Source organism: Agelaius tricolor, unplaced genomic scaffold (genome assembly GCF_023055355.1).
Source record: "Agelaius tricolor isolate 1412-34295 unplaced genomic scaffold, bAgeTri1.0.p SCAF_11, whole genome shotgun sequence".
In the NCBI taxonomy this organism is placed as follows: domain Eukaryota; kingdom Metazoa; phylum Chordata; class Aves; order Passeriformes; family Icteridae; genus Agelaius; species Agelaius tricolor.
This window is the reverse complement of record NW_027269271.1, coordinates 14,360,596-14,383,057: the sequence shown is the minus strand read 5'-3', so window position 1 is coordinate 14,383,057 and position 22,462 is coordinate 14,360,596. Positions and strand designations below refer to the sequence as shown.

The window sequence follows — 22,462 nt, the reverse complement described above, 5'->3', positions numbered from 1 at the left end:
CGCCCCGCCGCACCAATCGCCGCCCCGGCAGCGCCGCGCCGCGCCCGCCCACAGTGCACCGCGGCGGCGCGCGCCGCTCCCGCCCCCAGCGCGCCGGCGGCCGGGCCGCGCCTGCGCCGTGAGGGCCCCGCGCAGTTTGAGCGCGGCGGGAGCGGTGCCGGGTGCTGCCGTGGCGGGGACGGAGCGGCTGCGATACCGATACCGGCCCGCTCGGAGCCCAGGGACGGCCGCCTGCGCCCCGTGCCACAGCTCTCCGCCAGCCCGGGTCCCTGGCTCGCGGTCCTGCGGCGCTCCCCACACTGGCTCTGGTGCTGCCCTCCCGCCCGGGGCCGGTTCGCTTTCGTCTCTCGTTGCGCTGGTCACGGGCAGTGAGGCGAGTTTAGCGCGTTCGCGGGTGCGCCGTTCGCTTCTCGAGATCCCCGCCAGGTGCACCGGACTGCCGGAGCTCTGGGATGCGCTGCGTGACGGATTCTTGGTAAATAATGTACAGCAGGTTTTTCCAGATTTCATGTATGGCAAGTCATGGAGCTTTTTGTACTTCATGAATGCATAGAGAACTCCTCACAAAAGAGACAGTTTGTTGCTTTGATCTAGTGAACATAGGAAGGAGGAATGTGTGAAACGTATACATTTGGAAATTGAGTTTATTTTTTTCTATTTTTGCAAATAGTTTTCATGCCCATTTAACAGTGTTTTAATATCAAATATTACTTTAGCCTTATGCATGTTACCAATGGAATGTAGTATGTGGACTTGCTCTAAAAGTGATGCTGATGACGACCTGCTCGCAAATGTGCAGTCATTACAGAATCAGCTGAGGAGAACTGAAAAAAACCTGCAAACTGTAGAGAAAGAGCTTTCCAGGTATGAGTGTGTCTGGGAATGAGAACCTCCTGTCTCTTGTAGCATAGCTCTGTTGTATTCTGTGTGATGGATTACCGTGATTAGCTCCTTTTCTGCTTTTTGTTTGAATAGTCTTTATGAGCAACCTAATAAAGAAAAACAAACAGTCGTGACTTTTTGCTCTCCCTCCAAACACTAGTACAAGGGAATATTACAGCCACTGCTTCGATGAGGTTACAGATGTCCTGCTGCAGGACTTTGTACAGCCCAATTATGATTGTCAAGGCTTTTCCAGCTGTAAGAAGAATTCTGGGAGAACATCTCACCAGGATTTTCAAAGAAAAGGCAAAGTAAATATTTCTCTTCGTTACTCCTTTTTATTTCTTTGGTTTTCTATCCTTTGCTATGTTTTGGAGCATTTTTGGCTGCTGGGCTTGGAGTAGATCCACTGTAGAACCGGGCAGTGATGTCAAGTGAGCACCTTAAACATAGTATCCCTTGAGTTCTTTGCTGTGGGGAAGTTTCCGCTCCACCTCTCAGTGCTTGAGGCTTGTAGGAAAGATGGGGACAAAGATTTTGGCAGGTCCTGTTGGGATAGGACAAAGATTTTCAACTGATTTAGCAGGTGTTTTACTCATGAAGGTGGTGCAGCACAGCCACAGGACCCCCATCCCAGGAAACATTCAAGGTCAGGTTGGTCAGGGCTCTGAGCAAGTTGTTCTGCTTCAGGTTGTCCTTGCTCGTTGCAAGGTGGTTGGAGTAAATGACCTTTAACGTTCCCTTTCAACCCACACTGGTTTTGATTCTATAATGTGTTTTTATATAAGAGTGTGTGTGTATATATATATATATATATATGTATATATAAACAAACATGTTTTTATATCTAGTCTTACTCTGTATCTGCAACTTTGGATAAAACTGTGGAAGAAAATGAACAACTTCAGGAGAAGTTCGATGCTCTTCATGAGCAAAATGCATCTTTGACTTCTCAGAATCACTACCTGAAGAACAGAGTGGAAACAATGAACTTTGAATTGATGCAGTCCAAAACAAAAGTACGTATCTTTAGTGTACCCCAAGACACCCAGTGACCATGATTTTTGAGTTTAGAATTCCAAGCAGAGTGTGCTGGGTTGTCTTATTTTAATCTGTGTAAATTTAATATTTAGTATATATTTCATAATCAATATTAATCTTGGACAGAATAGTTTGGAATCTATTTCTCCATGGGCAAAACAACTATATTAATTATGAATTCTATCTACTTATGTTTCAAAGTTTAGTCTAAAGACAGTAGGCCACAGAATGAAAAACTCTCTATGAGAGAAAATAGTTCAGTAATTTAGTACTGTACATTCATGTGTCTGAGACATTAATGGGAATAATAATGGCACAGTAGTCAATTGTCTAGGAAATGAAAATAGTTGATCTCAGCTTGGATTAATATTGCTATTTGGAAAAAAGTGAAGATGAGTTAGAAAGGAATATTGTATCTAATAAATCATTACTGATTTAGTTTACATTTGTCTGTACAGGTTTATTTCAGGACAACGATGTTGATTTACTTGGTTTATATATAATATTAATAAAGCATAGCTATGCTTAGTGGCTTTTGTTTGAGAATTGTTATCTCCAAAACACTGCATATAAATAGATAAACAAAATGTTTGCCTGGCACTGAAAGAAGAAGTAGTTGGATATAAACTTCTGGGGAAAAGCAAAAGACAAGATCAACCTGTTAAGAAATAATTTTGCTAGACAGAATATCACACTGGAACTGGAAGGAATGTTAAATGGGCAGAAAATTGGAGTTAAGGTGGTGTAGATGACCAAACATAGTTTACAGTAGGGTTAAGAGCACTGTCATTCAGCAAGCAGATTGTTTTTCTGTTTCTTACCTGTATACATGCAATTGTTAATGAAACCCCAAATATGTTTGTATTTCAGATTTCATATCTTGAGGCTGCTTTAGCTACACATTTAATCAGCATTCCGAAGCTGAAAGAACAGATTGTAAATTTGGAAGCAGAAGTTTCAGCTCAAGATAAAATTCTGAAGTAATGTGTATTTTCAAATCAATATTTTATTGTTGTCTTCCTGCTAGTCCAGTCTCTTTTTAGGGATGACATAATTTCTGTGTGGGTCATGTAATCTGAGGTCTGAAACTTTCGTTTCAGAGCCATTTCTAGGAGGAGGGATGTGGTTTAGTTTGTGCTGAATGAACTTCAAGAAACTGAGAAAAAATAATAAAGACTGGTGAAAGAAACCAGTTTGTAATGTGTGCTGAATAGGAATGGGGCCTTACAACTGGGTAGGGTGATTGTTTGCCACATGGCCACATAGATTCTTGTAACCAGCATACATAATTCTGAACATGACCTTTGTGTGTTCTTTGTAACATAAAGGATTCTTTCTGCATGAGTGCATTAATCAAGGCAAATGGCCAGGTAAAACTGATGTAATTGCTGTTCAGAGGTGTCAAGAAGACATCCCTGGTTGTCAACTTGCCTTACAACCTCATGTTATGGAATATTCAATTAATATTTCAGTAGTCTGGCTTCACAAAAAAAAGCAAAAATACTTACGTTAAATTTATATTTTAGTGTTCTTTCCCAGTCACACCTCTTGGCAGAGAGAATATGATTTCTATGATCAGAGCTCATGATACACAGTCAGCTCTGGGTCCTTGGCAGTTGTGACCCCTGGTGCCTCTTGATAAGTCTTAGATACCACTCCAGGCTGCAGACATACTCCTGGGGAGCCTGCAGACTCTGGGTGCTCCTGACCTAACTTTGAGAGTTACAGCATCTTTGTCTAGCACTTCTGGAACATTGTATGCACTAAAGAACAACAGAAATCTATTTTCTTTACAAAAAGTTCTTATTTTTTTATTATGCTTTCTTTAATTGCTAGAGATGCAGAAGATAGACTAGATCAAAATCAGAAAACAGCAATGGAAAGAGAACACATGTTGGAAAGATATCAAAAGGGCTATAAAATACTGAAAATTGAGTTAATTGAACAAAGCAAGCAAGGAAAGAGGTAATTAAGTAATTTTAATAAATGGAGCATAGAATAATAGAGCATAAGTGTTTATTTCCATTGGCAGTGGCTTGCTTTGTGCAATCAAATTACTTTTCTGTTTTAAGGATGTTATTTTTTAAAAAAGGGGAAATTCTGTGGTAAGGTACTGATTACTTAAATGGGCACATTTAAAAATTTTGAAATCAGCTGGTAGCTGCAGGCTGATAGCACACATTAGTGCCCAGTTTATCAGCTGGTTTTTTCCTTCAGAATGGAGGTACTGCAGTGGAAAGCTTCAGTGTCCAGAATATATTTTTCCTGAATTATTTTTGTACTTGTCTTGCAAGAACCTGCAGTGCATACTCAGCAGCTGGTATCCAGCAGTATTCCTTGGTGTGAGTAAAACGATAAAAGAACACCTTAATCAAGAGAACATTTTTATGTTATCCTTAATCTTACCTGTCTATGTGACACTGTTGAAAAGGGTGCTGTAATTCCATCTCAATCCCCATTTCCCTTTCCTAGTGGCTCTGTCACTACTGGAGGGAGTTTGGGAATTTGACTGTTGAAAGTTGCTATGAACACTCCTATCAGCTCCAAAATGTAATTTTAAAGAAGTGAGTGGAATAAATAAAAAGATCCATATCTTCCCTATTAATTTAACTGCATTACCTGGGGCAAAAAAAATACCTGAATTAATGGCTTGGGAAAGCATTTCTTGAACCTTTTAAATACAAACTTTTTGTTTGACTTGTGCCTCTACCCATGAAATTACCTCTAACCTTCTTAAGGTAAAAAAATCCAGAAATACCGTGGGGCTTGCACTGCTGGTTGAAGAAATGTTTTGCTTTATGATTGCTGCTCCTTCAGAGCATGTGGTCTGGGACTAGCTGTACTTAGTTACTAGTTGTAAATGTAAATATTTTTGTACTTCAGAAAAGCTGAGCTTCTGCCAGGTGTTAAGTAGGATGTTATGGTTAGTATCAACAATTATTATGGTTTACTTTTAATCATTAATTGCAACAACTTACTTACAGGCAACCTGAAGTGCTTTAGGCTAATGCTATGTTGTTGTTCTGAAATGCTCTTATCCCCTTCTCTGGATACTTTTGCCATCTCCAAATAGGCACTGGTCCCCAGACTGAGAGACCCCAGTCTGAGGCTTGGCTGTACTTAGATGAGGCACTGCCCCATCCCCAGCCCCTGAGTGGAAGAGAGAAATGTTTTTGAGCAGCAGGAATTCCTGTGTGCCCACGTTGGCTGTCCTGAACAGACTGCACACCTGACTGTGCTGAGCTCACTCTGCAGCTCCTTCCTTCCCTGATGAGCCATGACAGGGGAAGGGCCAGTGCTGGGGAGTGACAGAGGGGAGCAGGAGGACTCTGGATTCTTTCTTGGAGCACAGTCTCATGTGATATCTGGGGCTTGGAAAGTTGGGAGAAGAAAGGAAGAACAAGGAGCAATTACTGCAGTAGTTGTTTTTAGTAACTGGAGAAGATAATTACATTAATGGCTGGAGTATGTGGGTTTTAAAATTGGTTTGCATCTTTTGCTTGACAGAGCACAACAGCAAAGAAATGAAGCTTTGTTGAATGTGGAGGAGCTGACAAGGGCTTTTACAAAGTATAAAGCAGAAATAACTGAAAAATTAGAAAAGGTGAGAGTTTTTCCTTCACTTGTATTTGCCATGGCGTGAAGATGTTTCTTCCAATAGGCCAGGCAGCCAATAGCAACAGGTTCATCAGAGAGTCAATTGTTTCCACTTGTTGGTGGCAAAGCCCTAAAGAAGTGGGACAGGGTAAGCAACTGTTTGTAGTGGTAAATTCAGTTATATAATTTTACACTCTCTTTGCACAGTCTGCATCTTTGCAGTATCCCATTACTGCTGCTGTTTCTCATGTCTCCTGCTTGCCAGCTGGGAAGTTTACATTTTAAAAATACAAGGTCCTTTAAAAGCTCTTTTTCTTCCATATGTATAAGCTGCTCAATGAAACATGTGCTGAAGAAGAGTTAAGATGAAAATGAAGTAATCTCCCTAAGTTAGCTCTTACAGAGCTTTTTGTTTTGTTAGACTTCTTTCCTTGTGGAGCAAGGCTGCCAACCACAAATATACCCTAAAATATTAAGGTAATTTTTTCCTAAATGACAGAAAAAGAAAATTTCTTTGCCTCTTGCCCTCTCTTCACAATAGTGAGCAATAAATAGTATTATCTACTGACTTACCAGGAAGAACATAATGTTATTTTTAAAGTAGCCTCTTGACACGAAGGCTGTACAGTAATGAAAAGTAATTGCTTTTTAAGGCTAAAGCTGAAGAAGTAGTCTTGGGAGAACATTTGATTAAGTGTGAAAAAGAAAGAGAGAAGTTGAATGATAAGTGTATCAGCTACAGGAAGGATCTAGACATCCTAGAAGAGCAACTAAGGTAACACAAAGGCTTTAAAAAATTCTCTGCACAGTGTTTTTACAAGAACTTGTGTGTTGCAAATGTCACTGGGAATGTTCTGCTCAATTCATATAGTTCAATACATTTCTACTCTCTTTCTGTAGGTAATTTTTAAACACTTTAATCCTCCATTCCCAGGAAGAAGCCCCCCAGGCCTTCTGGGGCATTGTTCATGGGCTCGCTGGCTGCTGCTGCTGCCATGGGCTGCACTCAGGCCTCAGTGAGGTTGTGATGCTGACTGCAGCTCATGGAACAGTCACACCTGGTCTGGGCTGCTCTCTGTCCCAACTCTTTTCAGAAGTTCTTTGGTAATTCCCTCATTGCTTTAATGAGGGTAGACAACTATCAGCTGATTGTTTTTAGAATTGTTAGGTTTGGACAAAGACATTTTTGGTGTTATTCAATTTACGTGCTTTGTCCACACCTTTTAAATGTCTTTTTAGACAATTAAAGGAGGAGAATTACAACACAAAAGAGGAAATTAAAGCTCTAGAGGCAAAGAACACTGAAATTACATCAATGCTGAATCAGTCTGATCAGAAGATCATCAAGCTTGAGAGTGAACTTTCTGAAAAAGAAATAGTACTTAAAGAGAAAAATGCTCTAAAAAGTGAAAATGAAGAACTGAGAGCACTTACTGCAGAGCAACAGAACCACTTGAAATTATGTCATCAAGAAATAGAGGATTCAAGGGAAGAGCTCAACATCCTGGAAACCATTATTTCTCAGTTGTCTTTAAGTACACCTGAAGAGGTAGAGTAACTGATATAGCCTTAACAGTGTATTATGTTTTGAATCATTTTAAGGATTGAGTTATCCAAACTTTTAATATCCTGGTATGTGTCTTAAAATTTATATGCCAGTATAACACATGAATTAAGGATGCTGTGAAGTAATAAAAGGCTGATTTTTCATTGATCTTTGTTTTCTGTTAACTCTTAGTTTAAATGGCACCATTTCAAACACCAGCTCCTGAATTCCTCAGCAAAAGAAGCTAGCCCTGAATCTTGTGGTCAATCAAGTAAACCTTTGATTGCAGACCTAAGGTATAACTTTCTGGTTCCTGAGCTATGGCAAGATTAGGCAGATGATAAGGTGCTATGAGAATTAACATGCAGAATGTTAAATATCTGTCTCCTTCTTTATAGTAGCATTAATGTGACAATGAAAGAAACAGAAATTCAAAAACCTGATGCAAACTTAACTATCTGTACTGGAGCTGAGCATCTTTCTAACAGTAATGAAGGACAAGGAAACAGCAGGTTATGTGACCTGGAAACAGAGCCTGTCAAATTGACCAGAAATCCAGGAGGTAAGCTTGCTGAAATAGCTGTGCAGCTCTGTCGAATTAATCCACAGAACAGAAATGTTCTGCAAGGGTTCAAGTTGGTTTTACAGGATGTGTGCTTTGTTTGAACAGGGAGCATTTTGCCACCTCGGAAACTGTCAAGTTCTCCTGACACAATATATTTCTTGCTTTAACTGCTTATTACTTGTTCAGCAATAGCTGGGCTAGGAGTCATGTTGAAATGGAACCATGTGTTTTTTTCTTTAGGCAGATTGTGCTAAAATCTCTGTATTTTTGTTGACTCTTTTCTCTGTATCCTGCTGTGTTTCTCTGATTGCTTCTGTCGTTACTGTTAGGACTGCTCCATGGAATTATGTCAGGGCACCTGTATGATGCTGTCTTTATTTTGTTTGTTTTCATGAGCCACTGCATTGAGTTACATTATTGGTTTGCATGTTCTTTTGTAAATTAATCTTAAATTTATTTTTTCTACTTTGAGAGAGGAGAAAATGTCAACAGTTGGAACTTATAAGCAAACAATTTGAAAAGGTGAGGCAAAAATTCCAGAAAGAGATAGAAGAGCTACGCACTAAACTGATAAAAGCAGATGATGAGAATTCTGCCTTGAGGACCAGCATGGCTCAAAGAACCAGTCAGTTTCAAACCATACAGGAAGACCTGTTGAAGAAGGCTTCAAAAACTAACAGCTTAGAGAGAGAAGTAAGTTTTAAATAGCACTGAAAAGAATATGCCCTTTATTCTTCAGTCAGTAATCTAAGATAATTAAGACAATAGTTATGGCAATTGCAGTTTTTCCATAATAATTTAAAAATCTGATTAATTTGAGAAAAATTCAAACTAAACTTTTCAGCAAGCAGAAAGGCTTAGCAACCTTAATTTGTTAGTTGTCAGAAATACTGTTTTAAAGTTAGTAGGCTTTTCTGCTACTACTTTGATTTGCTGTGTGGAAAATATGCACAGTCTTGTTCCTTTGGTGTGGTTGAATCAATGGGTAATCCTAGGAAACAGGTTGAAGGAGCAGTTGTATTTTTCCTCATTAAATGTTACTGTAGTTGCCAGAGATGAAACATCATTACCAGGGAGTCACAAAAGAAAAAAATTTAAGCTTCAGCTTTTCTTAGGATGAATAAATTAAATTGCTAATGTTTCCATTCTGGTGCTAATGTGTTTACAGAGTTCAGCATAATGGGCTTTGCAGTTATTTCCTAATAATGAGTGTAAATGTTATAAATATGTAAAGCTATTTCACTGATAATTGATTGGATAAATTGTAGGTAAATTGTCCTGAATATTTCTCTGTAAGTAATAAAATATAATAGTTCAACAAAATCAACCAAACAATTTATTAAAAATACTATAGTAGTAGCTAAAATGGAATTGGTGATAAGAAAGTGCATACAAATATTTGAATAAAACTGAGACAGTTGTCTAAATGCTGTTTTGTGCATATTTAATTTCAGATAAGAAAGAAGTCTTCTCAGCTTTCTGCACTTGAGAAACAGTTGGAAGAAAAGACTATTGCTTATTCCACTGCTGCTGAAAGAAATGTTGAGTTGGAACTGGAACTCATGGTAAAATGTTCTCAGTGAGAAACCACATTTATTTAAAAAGACATAAAAGTTTAACTTGACAGTGGTTTTCCCTGTATTCAAAATGTGGGGACTTTCAGATCTGCTAAATAATCTATGCAGATTTTAGGAACGCAGGTTTTAAAAACAGAATCTCGTTTGGAATAAAGCATCCTTTTTCCCCTGCCCTTGAATGTAGTAGGTTATTAATGAACATGTTAGGTTTTCCATGTGGTCACATATGTAATGAAGATCTGGCCCTGTTGAATTGCCATTTGTTTCAGTGACATACATGTAGATTTGTAAATTAAAAAGTCTTCAAAAGGTTATTTTAAAGATTCCATCTATCTATATGAACACAGAATTTCTTTTTGTCTTTGTCAGGAGTTCCCTGTGCCATAATCCATCTTGGCAGACACCTTGTGTCTGTAGTGGCTGCATTTACTGGCATTCTGTACCTGTGGTATAAGCCTGACATCCTTTGAGATGACACATGCTCTGTGTAAATTCAGAATTTTGTTTGTTGTTCCTTTATGAAATCTAGAAACCAGATGATCAAATAACTTAATATCACAGCTAAATGTTTTTATTCAGTCCTTTTATTGTTGCCACTTCCCAGGGAAAAAACAGATGCATTCATGAGCTGGAAACAACTATCAGTGAAGAACATGAGAAAATAACTTCTGCTTTTGAAGATGAAAAGTTGTTTCACCTCAAGCAGCACAAAGAAATGGAGAAACAGATTGCTCTAGTAAGACCTTTTTGGTGTGGTATTATGTATGAGCGTTATACTTGGTAACTTTTTCATATATTGATTTGTCTTGTAATTTCGAGACACATCCATTCAAATGTTATGTTAAAAACCTCTTTTTCTCCCTACATTGCCTGATTTTACTACATCTTCTATCTAGCTAGATATACAACTTTCCCACTGAAATACTCATGTCCTGCTCAACTGAAGAGAAATAAGGACTTAGGAAGAGTACTGTTATTTTTTGCTCCAAACACACAGGAAAAAAAGTATAGCTTTAGTGCCTACTGGATTAAAACTTGTCAGCTTCTAAAAGTGTTCTTGTTGCCTGAACCTCTGCCAAACTGAGCCTTGGGAGCATCTGCATTCAGGGGTTTTTCAGTCTCTAGAGAAGAAATGTTTCTCCATGTGATTAGAAATACAACTGTGATTATTTCTAGCTGTTTAAGAAGCTTCTCATCTTTTAGTAAAGAATGGATGCATGTCTTATTGTGTTGGTTGGTTACACTCTGTCTGCCCTCATTCTCCTCTGGAATGAAGATATTTAGTGCTTGGGATTTCTTGATAATTTGAAGACTGTGCAATACTGTTGATGGCAGTAATGTACTTAATTTTCCTTACAAAAATGATGAATAAATATGAATGACATATTTAGATGAATACATTTTTATTAAAAGAATCAATTACTGTTTACTTACGGACAGCTTCGGACACAGCTGGAGAAGAAACATCAACAAGTCATTGAACAAGAGAAAATAATATCTATTTTACAACAAGAGGTTGCACATAAACAGCATCACATTGAATCATTGGATGGGCTGCTAATAGGAAACAGAGAGGTAAGGCTGGCTCTTCACTTTCTTAACGTGCAAATCAAGCAAATGACCAAAAATAATGGAAAGCCTATCCATAAATACATGGAAAAATTGGGGAAAATGAAAGATGTTTATGCTTCTTAATTCTTGTTTGAGCAATTGACTGAATCTGGTATAGTCACCAATTACTACTAGTACTACTACATATTGGTCAAATTTTAATGACCTTTCAGTATTTTCTGTCTTAGCATTCTCTTTATGCCTCTGTATTGCCCCTTGGGCTTCTCTCTCTAATGAAAGGAAAGAGATCTGGATAAAGAATGTTTGCATCAATCCTGCACTAGGTGGAAAACCAATAATATTCTAGTATGATAATGTTTTATTCCTTTTAATAATGCCTGTTGCTGCAGAATATGAAGAGACATTCTCAGCCACCAAATTCACTTCAGAGTTTCATGCACACAAACACATGATACAAGCAATTGTGTTTTAGATACACTGATCTGCATTTTTTCCTGATTATCAGTTTTTATTAAATTACTTACAACTTTATAACATTAGAATAATGTTATGTTATATTTATATTTGGTTGTCTTGAATAAAAATGTCTGTAAAAACAGGAAATGAAAAATCAAAATGTCAAGAAAGATCAAGGATTGAAGATGCTGGAAAGTCAGTTAAGAGAAGAAAAAATCAAAGTTAGTAAACTCTCTGTAATGTTCAAGTAATAGTTTTAAAGTTTGCAGTTACAGTGTATTTCCTTTTATCTTTTATGGAAAAACTGTTTTATATAAATTTCTCTTAAGTAAATATTCCAGAAGTTGTCTGAAGCATTTATTTTTTATCTGTTGTTTAATTTTTTTTGTTTTCTTTTTTTAATTAAGAGAAGTATGATGAAACCTACAGTATGAGATGATGCAATGCATAAATTGCTTCATGCAGTTACTGTAGTTACAAATAGGGCTAACTTGTGCTTCTTGTACCCTTAAAGTCCAATGTTGTCCCATAGAGCTCATGTTGTAAGTGCTTTTGCTCTACATATGGCATGTGTTTGAGACACATGTGATACTGGAATGTTGGGCATGCTTTTAGCCATCTTTAGCTCTTCCTAGTGTTTGCCTGATAAATATTTTCCATGCAACACTTGTAACAGGATTTTAATGAACCAATGCCATGTGCAGATTTACCCCAGGCAAGGATTAAATCTTCAGGCTATCAGTGAGAAGATACTGGGGACTTTGCTGTTTCCATGCTTTTTCTGAGCTTGTGTAGGGTCAGTTTGCTATCCAAGTGGCTTTGCAGTACTTGATATGTTTTACAGAGACTTAAAATTAAGACACATAGTAATTTCTCTTCTAAAAACTCTTGAATCAGCTGGGGGCAGAGATGCAAAGTCCAGTATAGTTTAGAAAACTGCCAGTCAGATTGCAAAATGGAAAGAATTAGACATTCTGCAGCTAAATTCAGCACAATTCTTATTGATGAGAAATCCTAGCATTGAAACCAAATGTTTAAGAAAAGCTTAATTACTATGCCTTAAGATCTCAGGGTTTGTTTGTTATAATTTTTATCAGTTCAAGGTTATAGGGTATTTGTTAGAGATTACTCAAACCCAAATGAGCACTAAAAGTGTAAAATAGATTGGCAGTGTTGGCACTGCTCAGAGTTCTTCCTTTCCCATTTGGTGAAACTCAGGCACTGGCCCCCAGTGCAGAAAGGGAAATGATGCTGCTTGGGAACTTTTTGAAAAGAATTGCAGTAAGATCTGAGTGGGTTTTTTAAAAACATGTGTGCCCACTCACCTATGATGATAATTCCAGATCTATTTATGCATTTCTATATGTAATGAAACATGATGGATTAATGATTTGGCATTGACCCTATGTTTGTTTTTAAATTCTAGCTACTGACAAATGCTGACACATCTTCTCATAACTGATAGTCTCATCTGATATAAACACAGTCTAAAGTATTATCATTTTGAATTTCACAAATAACTTCAATTTTTGAAGACTATTCCAGTTTTAAAGTTTACTATAATCTTCCATGACTGTTTTAATACTCATATGATAAAAATGTAACTTTTCTGATGTTTTACACAAAGCTGTCTTTTAATACAATGTTTAGACCAGTTAATACAAACCATGGCATGCAATTTTAAATAATCTATTGCATTCATCTAGGTACAACAACTTGAGTCAGCACTAAATGCATGTAAGGAAGAAGTTGCACTGTATTTGAGTCAGTCACAAGAAAATAAGGAGATGTTTGAGAATCAGCTGAAAGAAAGGTCTGAAGAGGTAACAGGTTGTTTTATAACTCTTCTGTATTGCAGAGAACTCTTGTTATGATTGATTTAATCTAAAAGTTTGTGAAATGACAGCCAAAATTTGCAACAGGACCTGTGGATGGGAAGTAAGCTGGGAAAAAATGATACATTTTGTGAAGGTAAAGGGGAAAATCATAACTCAAACCCATGGGGTAATTTAAGGGAAAAGAAGCATTAAGATAAATGAATTGTTGAAAGAAGTAACAAAATCAGAATAATGTGGAACAAAACATTATCATGGAAAAGATGGAGAGAGCACTATTGTAATATAAATTTAAGGGCACAAAATTGATCTGGATTTCAACTGTCTCAATGGGGATGAAGTCCTGGGCGTAAAAAAATGTTTACTTCTAGGCCCTGAGTTTTATCATACTTTCCACTACTGCTTGAAAGCAAGAAAGAGTTAATTTTAAATATTAGAAGGCATTTTTATTTGTGGGTGAAGTAATTCTATAGCAGGTTGGTCATGTCAGTGCTGGCCTCCCTCTGAGAGAGGCTTCAGTCAAGTGGAGGCTGCTGGACCCTGCCCAAGATGAGCTTGGTGGAAGCTGTGGGGTCTGTCACACATAAACCTGTGATATTTACTGCTGCTTCCTAGGCCCTAAACCCTGCTGTTCATATGAGGGGACTGATCCTGGGTGAAACATCAAGTGTAGCAAGTGAGGCTTTATTTTTTTTTTCCAAGAACGCTCCCTTTTTTTTTCTTTTTTTTTTCCCCTCCAGAACAGTTCCCTCTGGCATTCACCACTGAGAAACCAGATTAGTCAACATAAAATAAGTTAGGCACTCAAAATTTTTTTTATTGGAATGACTATTGTCATACAGGCAAAAAGAAATAAAGGGGAGGACTGAGAACAAAATCTCAAGGGGAAAACAAGGACTTTCTGAGAAATAAAGAAGACTGACAGAAAGAAAAGTAGTTCTAACTAAAAATCTGTTATGTATGGTTTTAAGATATTGTCAAGTGCTATCTAGAAAGCAAGAAACCTGGGACTGACTGAGAAGTCGCTACTTTCCTCAGTGTATAAAGCATAATACAATGATGAATTATGAGATCTGTTATGTACTGTTGAAACTGTAATGCAACTAAATTCAGACACAAAAGTTTTATTGCATCACAAGTGTGATTCTGTGTTCATTAAGAGAGAATAGCTGAAGCAACTGCAAATAAAAATGTTTTATTGTAAGGAAAAATAAATGTCTTTTCAGCTTCATTATTTGCAGAAAGAAATAAAAATTAAAGGTCAGACAATTCAGGACATGGGTGAACAAAATATTCTTCTGCAACAAACTTTGCTTCATCAGCAGCAAATGTTACAGCAAGAAACTATTAGAAATGGAGAGTTGGAAGATAATCAAATTAAACTTGAAAAACAGGTACAGTATGGTGAGAATTGTATACATATATGGAGAAAATTAAATGCCTTATATATGTTGTCTTAATACCTATAAAATCTGAATATTTCTTTGATAACTGAGTTGATAATTATTATTTGATATATGTAAAATAAAGAGTTTAGTGGCTTGTTTTATCTTAATCCAGGTTCTGAGCTATCAAACATTCTAGTTATCATTAGAGTGGCTAGGCACTTGGAAAATCAAGCCCTAGACTGCAGTTAAGTAGAAGTGCATTTAAATTTGGAAAGTTGCATTTACTAGAAACTATTTTTCTTTCAAATGTGCAGAGTTTTAGTTTTAAATTGCATACAGACTATAAAGAAATCTGTTGTGTAAAAACTCTCCCTGTGTGAGTTACAAGACAAGAATGTGTATTTCTTTGGTATGCAATTTGAAACTACTCTTTAAATGCCATTTCCAATAGGTATCCACTTTGGAAAAAAAACTCCAGAAGCAGAAAGCATGTGCAGAAGATGAGCTGAGAAAGGTGGGGGAGAAACTGCACCTAGCTTCTCAGGAAGCAGATTTAAACAGCCAGAAGGTGGATGAACTGAATTGTACAATCAGGTAGGTTTAGGACAAATGAGAGGAGTATTCTGCACGTGGGCATATGGATGAGAGCCCCTGCTCTCTGAAATGCTGTTCAGCTCTGGCAGCACAGACTGGAAATCAGAAGGGAAGCTTCTGACTAGCAGAAGCATGACTTTCTGGAACAGTTTTCCAGTGGAATTAATGCATGTCCTGGCAACCTACTTAGCCTTAAGATAGCAGTTCAAATCATAACCATATCAGCTTGCTTGTAATTGTAGAGAGTACATTCTGCAGGAGCTTGCTAGTCTTAAAGAATATAGCTTTGATTGCAAGAAAAGCCTACTTAACATGACTTCTCTTTCTATTTTATTCACAAACACTTGTCTTAGAGCATGTTGCTCTTGTTATTCCTTTGTTCATTGGTTGCTTCTCTTAGACAGATGAAATTGGAGATGGATCAGTGCAAGAATGAACTTACTGGCATGGAAAAAGAAGCAGCGCAATTAAAACGAGATGGTGCAAACAAAGCACTGCAGATAAATCAGCTGGAAATCACTCTGGAAGAAGCAAGATCAGAGCTCAACAGAAGGGCAAATGAGGGTAATTTGGCTATTTTTTTTCCTCAGGCTTCCTTTCATTAAACTATTCCTCTCTATGTATTGGACATTTTTCCTTCCCCCTCCCCCCTTTCATAATCAAGTACATGAGGGTCAAAAAATGATAATCTTTTTAAACCCAAACAAAACCAAACCCAAATGAACAACACCCCCAACAACCCAAAAATATCACAAACATTTTTCACATTCTTTTGCAAATTCTCAGTTTTGTGGTATCTACCTTCACCGCAGGTGAAATACTAAGTGGTTTCCCTGTAAATTGGTAATGCAGATTATTAATGTAATAGTCAAATGAGACACTTAGCTTTAATAAAGGCATATACTATTCAAAAAATGCAGCTCTTTGAAAGAAACAGAAAACTCCACAAGTCTATGGAAATAGTAACAAACATTCCAATCCATCATCTTCCATTTAGTTTAATTGGACCATTGTTTTAAGCCAGAGAAACAGCAGCAATTCTGCTTGCACTGTTCCTGGCACTGCATGGTCAGTTACTATACTGTGTCTGTACTGTCTCCTTGGCCACATGTTTTTAGATACTTCCTTATGTTTCAGGTCAATTGTTGATTATCAACTGAATAAAACCAGCAAATACTTAGGTACCATAAGCATCTTTTTGTATAAGTAGTCACTGTTTTTCTAGATTGTCCTAAAAATAGTGATACTGGAAATTTATTATGACCACAAGTGCTGCTAGGTAGTGATGTTGCATGAAAACCCTGATCTACTGATGATTAAACATTCTCTTTTGTGGTGTGTGTGTAAAATAGTGAATGATTTTGAAGATAAGCTGCTTCAAAGTGAGACTAGCCACAGGAAAGCCTTACAGAAAATAGCAGAACTGGAATCTGCATTACAGAATGCCTGTGGAGAATTAAAGATCACTTTAACACGGCTCCAGGAGTTGCAAAATGCATTGCAGAATGCACAGTCCTCTCTGGAGGAGAAGAACATTGCTATCATGGACCTAACAACTGAGCTCAGGTGAGCTGCTATCTTTTCTGTCATGAAAACTTAGTTATGTTGATCATTCCTTAAGAATAGCAAGTAGTTTGGATGGGGTTTTTAATGTTTTTAGCAGCTCTATAATTTTTAGGTGGTTTGGGGCCATCAGATAGCTTGATACTTGAGATCCTTGGCTCATTTTTAATTTCTAAAAGTGGTGCTGAATTCTTCTTTTAAAGCAGAAAAAAATTCTGTTTTAAAATCTGCTGAAATTATTTTAGGAATCTTAAAGCTGTGAAGTAATCATAAGAATAGTCAAATTGTCCAGTCTACTTTCTGACCACAAATTAATGACACTTTATTTTTTAAAGAATCCTGATTTAGTCAATTAAATAAATTGAATAATGAAGTTACTTAGAATTCCCCACCTGGAATATAATTAACAGAATGATTCTATTTGGGTTTGTTTCCTTGCAATCAATTCACCTTTAGGGTAAAATGCTGTAAGTAAGTAATAGATCTCATGATTTTCAAGCTGGATATTTGAAGCTAAGCAACTGAATATGCATTGAGTAATTAAATGTATGAGAATTTCAGGTATTGCAAGGATGAAATTGAAGACAAAAAGCAGGAACTTCTTGACATGGACCAAGCACTGAAAGAAAGGAATTGGGAACTGAAACAAAGAGTAGCTCAGGTGAGATAATTTTTAAGCATGTTACTACAATTATTCCTGTTTTATAGCAGATATCTTATAACAAGTTAGGTTAGGCCTGCTAGGTTTGGTTGCTTTGATGTGTTTTCTCAAACTCTACTGGTTCCTACAGGCACAGTGCCAACCTCAAACCAGCTCTATGTTGTTGAAGCCTTATGTACCAGGAAAATCAGAAACCTTATGCCATAACCTGTCCCAAGACTCTTCATTAGTGATAAAGTTATGGGGCAACTGTTCTCATCTTGGTGTTTGCTAAGAGGAAGGAGAGATCTGTGCTGAAGGGTGCTTGGAGATGATAGATTCCTTTCCTTGTTTGCACTGCAGCTTATCTGATTCACATTAAAGCAGCCACTAAATATGAAATGCTATCTTTGTTGTGAATAAATTTCTGTAGCTCACTTGAAATATTTTCAGATTTTTGGTCTGGCTTCAGGATTTGATGCCCATCATGGGAAAATTCTGCTTCTGTCACTTTATTATAAACCTCTTCCTGAAGGAGTTACCAGCCTTTGTCTTCAAGAATATTTGAGTGGGATTTGAATAAGTCTGCTCAAAGAACTGACACTGTCAGGAGGACAGATCATGCCATGTATTTTTGCCACAGTACCCTGTGAACTGCCCCAGGAAGTCATTGAAGCATTTGATGAACTGATTTTTTTTGGTATGGCAAAATTTGGCACTTCCTAAGAAGGTGGATTAGTACAATAAATGACACCTATTTCAATGAAACTTGCATTATGTGTATGTGAGGACCTAACATATTCAGTTATGGACTTTTTCCCAATTTTCCCTTTCTTTTTGTTTAGCCACTATTTAAATGAAATAGCTAGGGTGTAGCTTTATATTGACTACTCAAGAGAATATTCTTGAGGCTACAAAGGATTAATTTCATTCACTTTGCTCTCATAGTTTGTAATATGGCTTCTTAAAATCTGCATATTAGTTCAAAATAAAATATTTCCTTTTCTTCCTTTTTTACCTCTAGATTGCACAATTGGATATGACAGTTCGTGAGCATAAGGGAGAAATGGAGCAACAAATAATTCAATTACAGTGTAACTTAGAGAAGTCAGAGTTGGAAATTAAGGAATGCAATAAACAGGTAATGCTTCTTAATCAAAAACACAGTTTCCCTAACAAAGGGCAGCTAATTCTATGAGAGAGTCTGATCCTTGGACACAATAGCTGGCCAGATTTAATCTAGAAGATAAAACCTCTTTTTTATTGTAGGGAGAGGGAAGGAATGTACCAGTAAAAATAGATGTTTGTCAATTAAAACTAAATTTTGTAAGGCTATAACAGTGCAAAAATGAAAAATGATTTTTCACTTGATATGATACGGCTCCCAAACTGCTCTTTTAGTAAAGGAAAATGGAGACAAAATAAAAAATTGACAAAGGAATCCAAAGTCAGGGTCAATACTGACAATATTTGGGAGTTTTGTTTGTTTTGTGGGTTTGTTTTTTTCTTAAATAAAATTGTTCTGACTTTGGTAAAATATTGGTTCTGATTTAATTGCATTTTCTGTTCAGATTGAGAGCTTAGAGAAAAAACTCCAGCATTCCAAAGATGAGCTTCGTGAAAAAGCGTTTGAATTGCTCCAGAGAGATCAGGAAATAAATCAGCTGAAGAAAAAAAGAATGAAAGAAAACAACATAGCCTAGAAGCTCTTGGAAAGGTAAAACATACCTTGGATAGACAACAAATGATCAATTTTTAATGCCATTACTGTAGTGCCTAGAAGAAATTATATGGTGTCTCTTTAATGTGTCATTACTTCTCCCAGAATCATTGTATTCTTATCCCCTAAGTTTAATTATTTTAAAATGACAGATTTTATGGCAAACTCTTAATTGTCTGCTTTTTGTGGAGAAATTTGGTTCCTGATTATCTTTAGGGACCTGATTTTCTGGCCATGGATGATATGGTCTTCCTTGAAATGAAACAAAGCAATATGCTGGATGATGAGAGCTTCTTATGACTTAGGTACCTATCTTGTGAAAATTATTGCATCAAAGGCCACTGAGCTCCAGCATGCTGTAGGAAGGAGAAGTGAGAATGTTTTGGCCTAGGGAATGGGAGTGTGTGGAGGGACTTGAGAAGACAGCTAACTTTGTGAATTACACAGATCTTGGCTTTGGTGCATGAATCAGTCTCTACAAGCACAAATGGGGTCTGAGATAAACAGGCTTTTGCAGAAGTAACTTCAGTCAAGGATGATTCCAAGCTAGAGCTAAACACCAAAGCCAGGATGGCCCCTGTTACTTTGGTTGTGCTGCATTTATGTGTTGGTTTTCCCCAGGGTGAGGGATCAGAGAAGATTCATTTCTGTGTGAACACCAAAGGCCTTTGGTATTCTAGATCATGAGGGCTTGGCTGTGTCCCAGCTGAATATGAAGTTTATATATTTGTTTCACTGCAAATTAAAGCAATGTCAGCTCTTCCATCTTGAATTCTGTTAGGCTATTGATGATGCCCAAGAACAGGACAGTGACTGCTGCTGCCTTTCACACATACCATTAACAATTTCTAACTTTTCCTAAGGGATGATTCTGAAAGAAAGAATTTCCTAACTAGCCCCTGTACAATTGCTGACTAGACTCTTTCTTTCCAGACAAATTGTCTTGTTTTTGCTAAGGAATACCAGGCAGGAAGAGGCCTAAGAATGGTATAAGAAAGACTTTGAAAATAGACCTGCTCTGGTCATGTTCCAACACTTGGGACAAGGAAATGAAATTTTATTTTTATTGTAGTGAAGTAGATAAAAAGCCACTGGATTTTGGAAGCATTCTGTGTAAACCATGAAATATGTTGCAGAGGGCTTCTGGCTCCATTTACAATATTATATGGTTCCTTCTTTGTTTAAAAATTAAGTATATTAACATAATGTAAGAAAACACTTTCTCCATTAGTAGCACATTGCAGACTGATTGACCAGACTTCCACAGAAATTTTCTGTCGTAGTTCTAAAAAATAAATTGCCTAATCTATTTAGGGAAAAGGGGTGGAGAGGCAGTGTGTATGTCTTGCCCAGGGGTACAGTCTGTCTCATTCTTTTTCTTCTTAATACATTGCCTTCCTTGCTTATTACAGAAAATATATTAGTTCAGGGCAGGAATTGCTGGGAGGGTTGATTTGTGTTCTGGTCCACTCTGTCCCTTTGGGAATCATAAAATAACCCGGTCACAGAGTTTTCAGTTGAATTATTCTTTATTCTTACCGTGCTTCAATCTGCAGTGAAAATTTTGTAACAATACAGCACTTGGCTACCCTTAGAAGCTGTAAATATTCCAAATAAAGGAACCAAAAATATCTTGCTGAACATTAAGAAGGGCTTTTTTCATTTTTCTGGGAAATTGAAGTAATTTTCTTTATTAAAAAAAGGCAGATTGCATTTACAGCAAGCTACTTTTTGTGACCATAGTTCCTTCTGAAATGAGAAGTAAAATTGTATTAAAATGATATAAGAAAAAATTAGTGCTTACAATTATTGACTTTTCTAAAAAGTGATTTTTACAACATTTTTGAAAAACTGCATAGCATTAAAAAAATAAGAATTACTGTAATCTTTCATTTGTTAGCTGTAAGCTGCTTATATGCTACTTACAAGTGTTTCTGTACAGTATGTATAGCATTCCTCATAAAGAATAAATACCTAGCTAAAGATAGATAGATAAACCGAGGACCAACATAACCTCTTTTAAAATTTATAATTAACAAGCACCTTAGTATACTATGATGTGAAATAGTAGTGGCTGATAGTCTCTTTTTGTGCTCCAGCACTAGCTAATGTAAACATGGCTGCTGTGTATATATCCTAAAGACACCTAAAATTCTTATTTTTTTCTGTAAATGAATAATTAGATCCAGCATATTCACTTGTTTTTAAAAGGAGGGGTAGGGGTAGTGAAGCTCTAGAAACGAACAAAAAGCCCCTAACCTCAAACATGCTGTGTTTGGCTGCATTTACTTCTATACACAGCTTACATTTGTTTTGCTGTTTTTCTTGCTCAGTGTTAGTGGACATCATAGGGTTTTTTCCTCTTAACACCTTGATACTGTTCATGGGGTTTCTGCAGACACTTCCTGAACTGTTAGCAGCTTAAGAACAACATTGTAATGCAACATGAAACCTTAAGCCCCCTGCAGAGAAGTTATTTCAAAAGACAATGTTCATTTAAACTGTACAAAATTCTTACAGGGATTTGCATATGAAGATTTCTTCTCAAAAATATTCTACATAACATTTTCCTTCTTATCTGCTGGAACTTAAGATGGTATTGGAAAATTTGTAAGTTCTGCTCTTGGAGAAAGCAAATGCACTTCAGTTACAAGAACAGTGAACAAAAATGCATCAGTAACATAAATCAGAATTTGAGATGGCAGCCATGGACTTGAGACCTGCTGTTAGTTTTCTTGAATTTGTAAGATAAAGTTTAATAACGAAGAGTAACATGTTGGTACAAATGGATTTAGCTATGGTAATCACATATTTTGTTTCAGGTGCAAGAACTGTGAAGGAATGAGTGCTGTTGCTGGCATTGTCACTGTGCATTCCAAGAGGACATTTTAAAGTTGTATTTCTAAATAAGGCATGTAATTATTTGTACTGAAGCAGATAACAACCTTTTTATTTTTCCAGCTGTTATTGAGATTATTGACTTAATTGAATATCATATTAATTTATCTTTTCTACTTCAGAATAATTTTTTTTAAGTTGTAGGGATTAATTTCAGCTGTCATATTTTTCCAAGGTTTTTAGATTATGTATTTGTTTAATATTTCACTTGTAACTAAAAGCACAATGGTACTACCTTATTAGCAATTTTTGCTTGGGACTATTTTATCTTTTTTTGTACAAATGCAGTGATGCAGACACAATAAAAATATAAATATATAAAGATATTTATTAAAATTTACCTGTTTGTAAGATGCTTTGGGACACTGATTTGATCATAGACACTGGCAAAACCTGCTTGCTTTACTCTAAGCAGTATCTTTAAGATGCACAGGTTTGTGGGACAGGGTCATAAAGCTTGAGGTTGTTTCTTTTGATATTTTTAATCAAACAAAAATCCATACAAAAATTCCCATTGATTAAATTCACATCATAACTATGCATTCTAAAAGATTTATTTCCAGGTTTCCAAAAGTATTACACAATTAA

General features: G+C 36.7%; 1 protein-coding gene across 1 annotated transcript; it reads left to right on the top strand.

The window, feature by feature from the left end:
- The first annotated feature begins 133 nt into the window (after window positions 1-133).
- CCDC18 (coiled-coil domain containing 18) lies at window positions 134-22,414 on the top strand. The gene is made up of 24 exons (XM_071436274.1): window positions 134-864; window positions 1,043-1,193; window positions 1,734-1,901; window positions 2,794-2,903; window positions 3,760-3,888; window positions 5,431-5,527; window positions 6,174-6,295; window positions 6,760-7,069; window positions 7,259-7,362; window positions 7,465-7,628; window positions 8,104-8,324; window positions 9,086-9,196; window positions 9,813-9,944; window positions 10,649-10,783; window positions 11,380-11,457; window positions 12,943-13,059; window positions 14,298-14,465; window positions 14,911-15,053; window positions 15,454-15,617; window positions 16,406-16,619; window positions 17,178-17,277; window positions 18,281-18,397; window positions 18,828-18,973; window positions 21,497-22,414. Exons 1-23 carry the CDS (start codon window positions 725-727, stop codon window positions 18,957-18,959), a joined length of 3,327 nt encoding a protein of 1,108 aa, XP_071292375.1. The 5' UTR covers window positions 134-724; the 3' UTR covers window positions 18,960-18,973; window positions 21,497-22,414.
- The last annotated feature ends 48 nt before the right edge of the window (window positions 22,415-22,462 follow it).

What these genes read in the sequence shown, in the direction of transcription:
- CCDC18 (XM_071436274.1), top strand. Translation starts at nt 725, where the DNA reads ATGTTACCAATGGAATGTAGTATGTGGACTTGCTCTAAAAGTGATGCT. An exon ending in TAACTGAAAAATTAGAAAAG is followed by an intron (nt 5,528 to 6,173) that starts GTGAGAGTTTTT and finishes TTGCTTTTTAAG; the next exon opens with GCTAAAGCTGAAGAAGTAGT. An exon ending in TAAGAGAAGAAAAAATCAAA is followed by an intron (nt 11,458 to 12,942) that starts GTTAGTAAACTC and finishes GCATTCATCTAG; the next exon opens with GTACAACAACTTGAGTCAGC.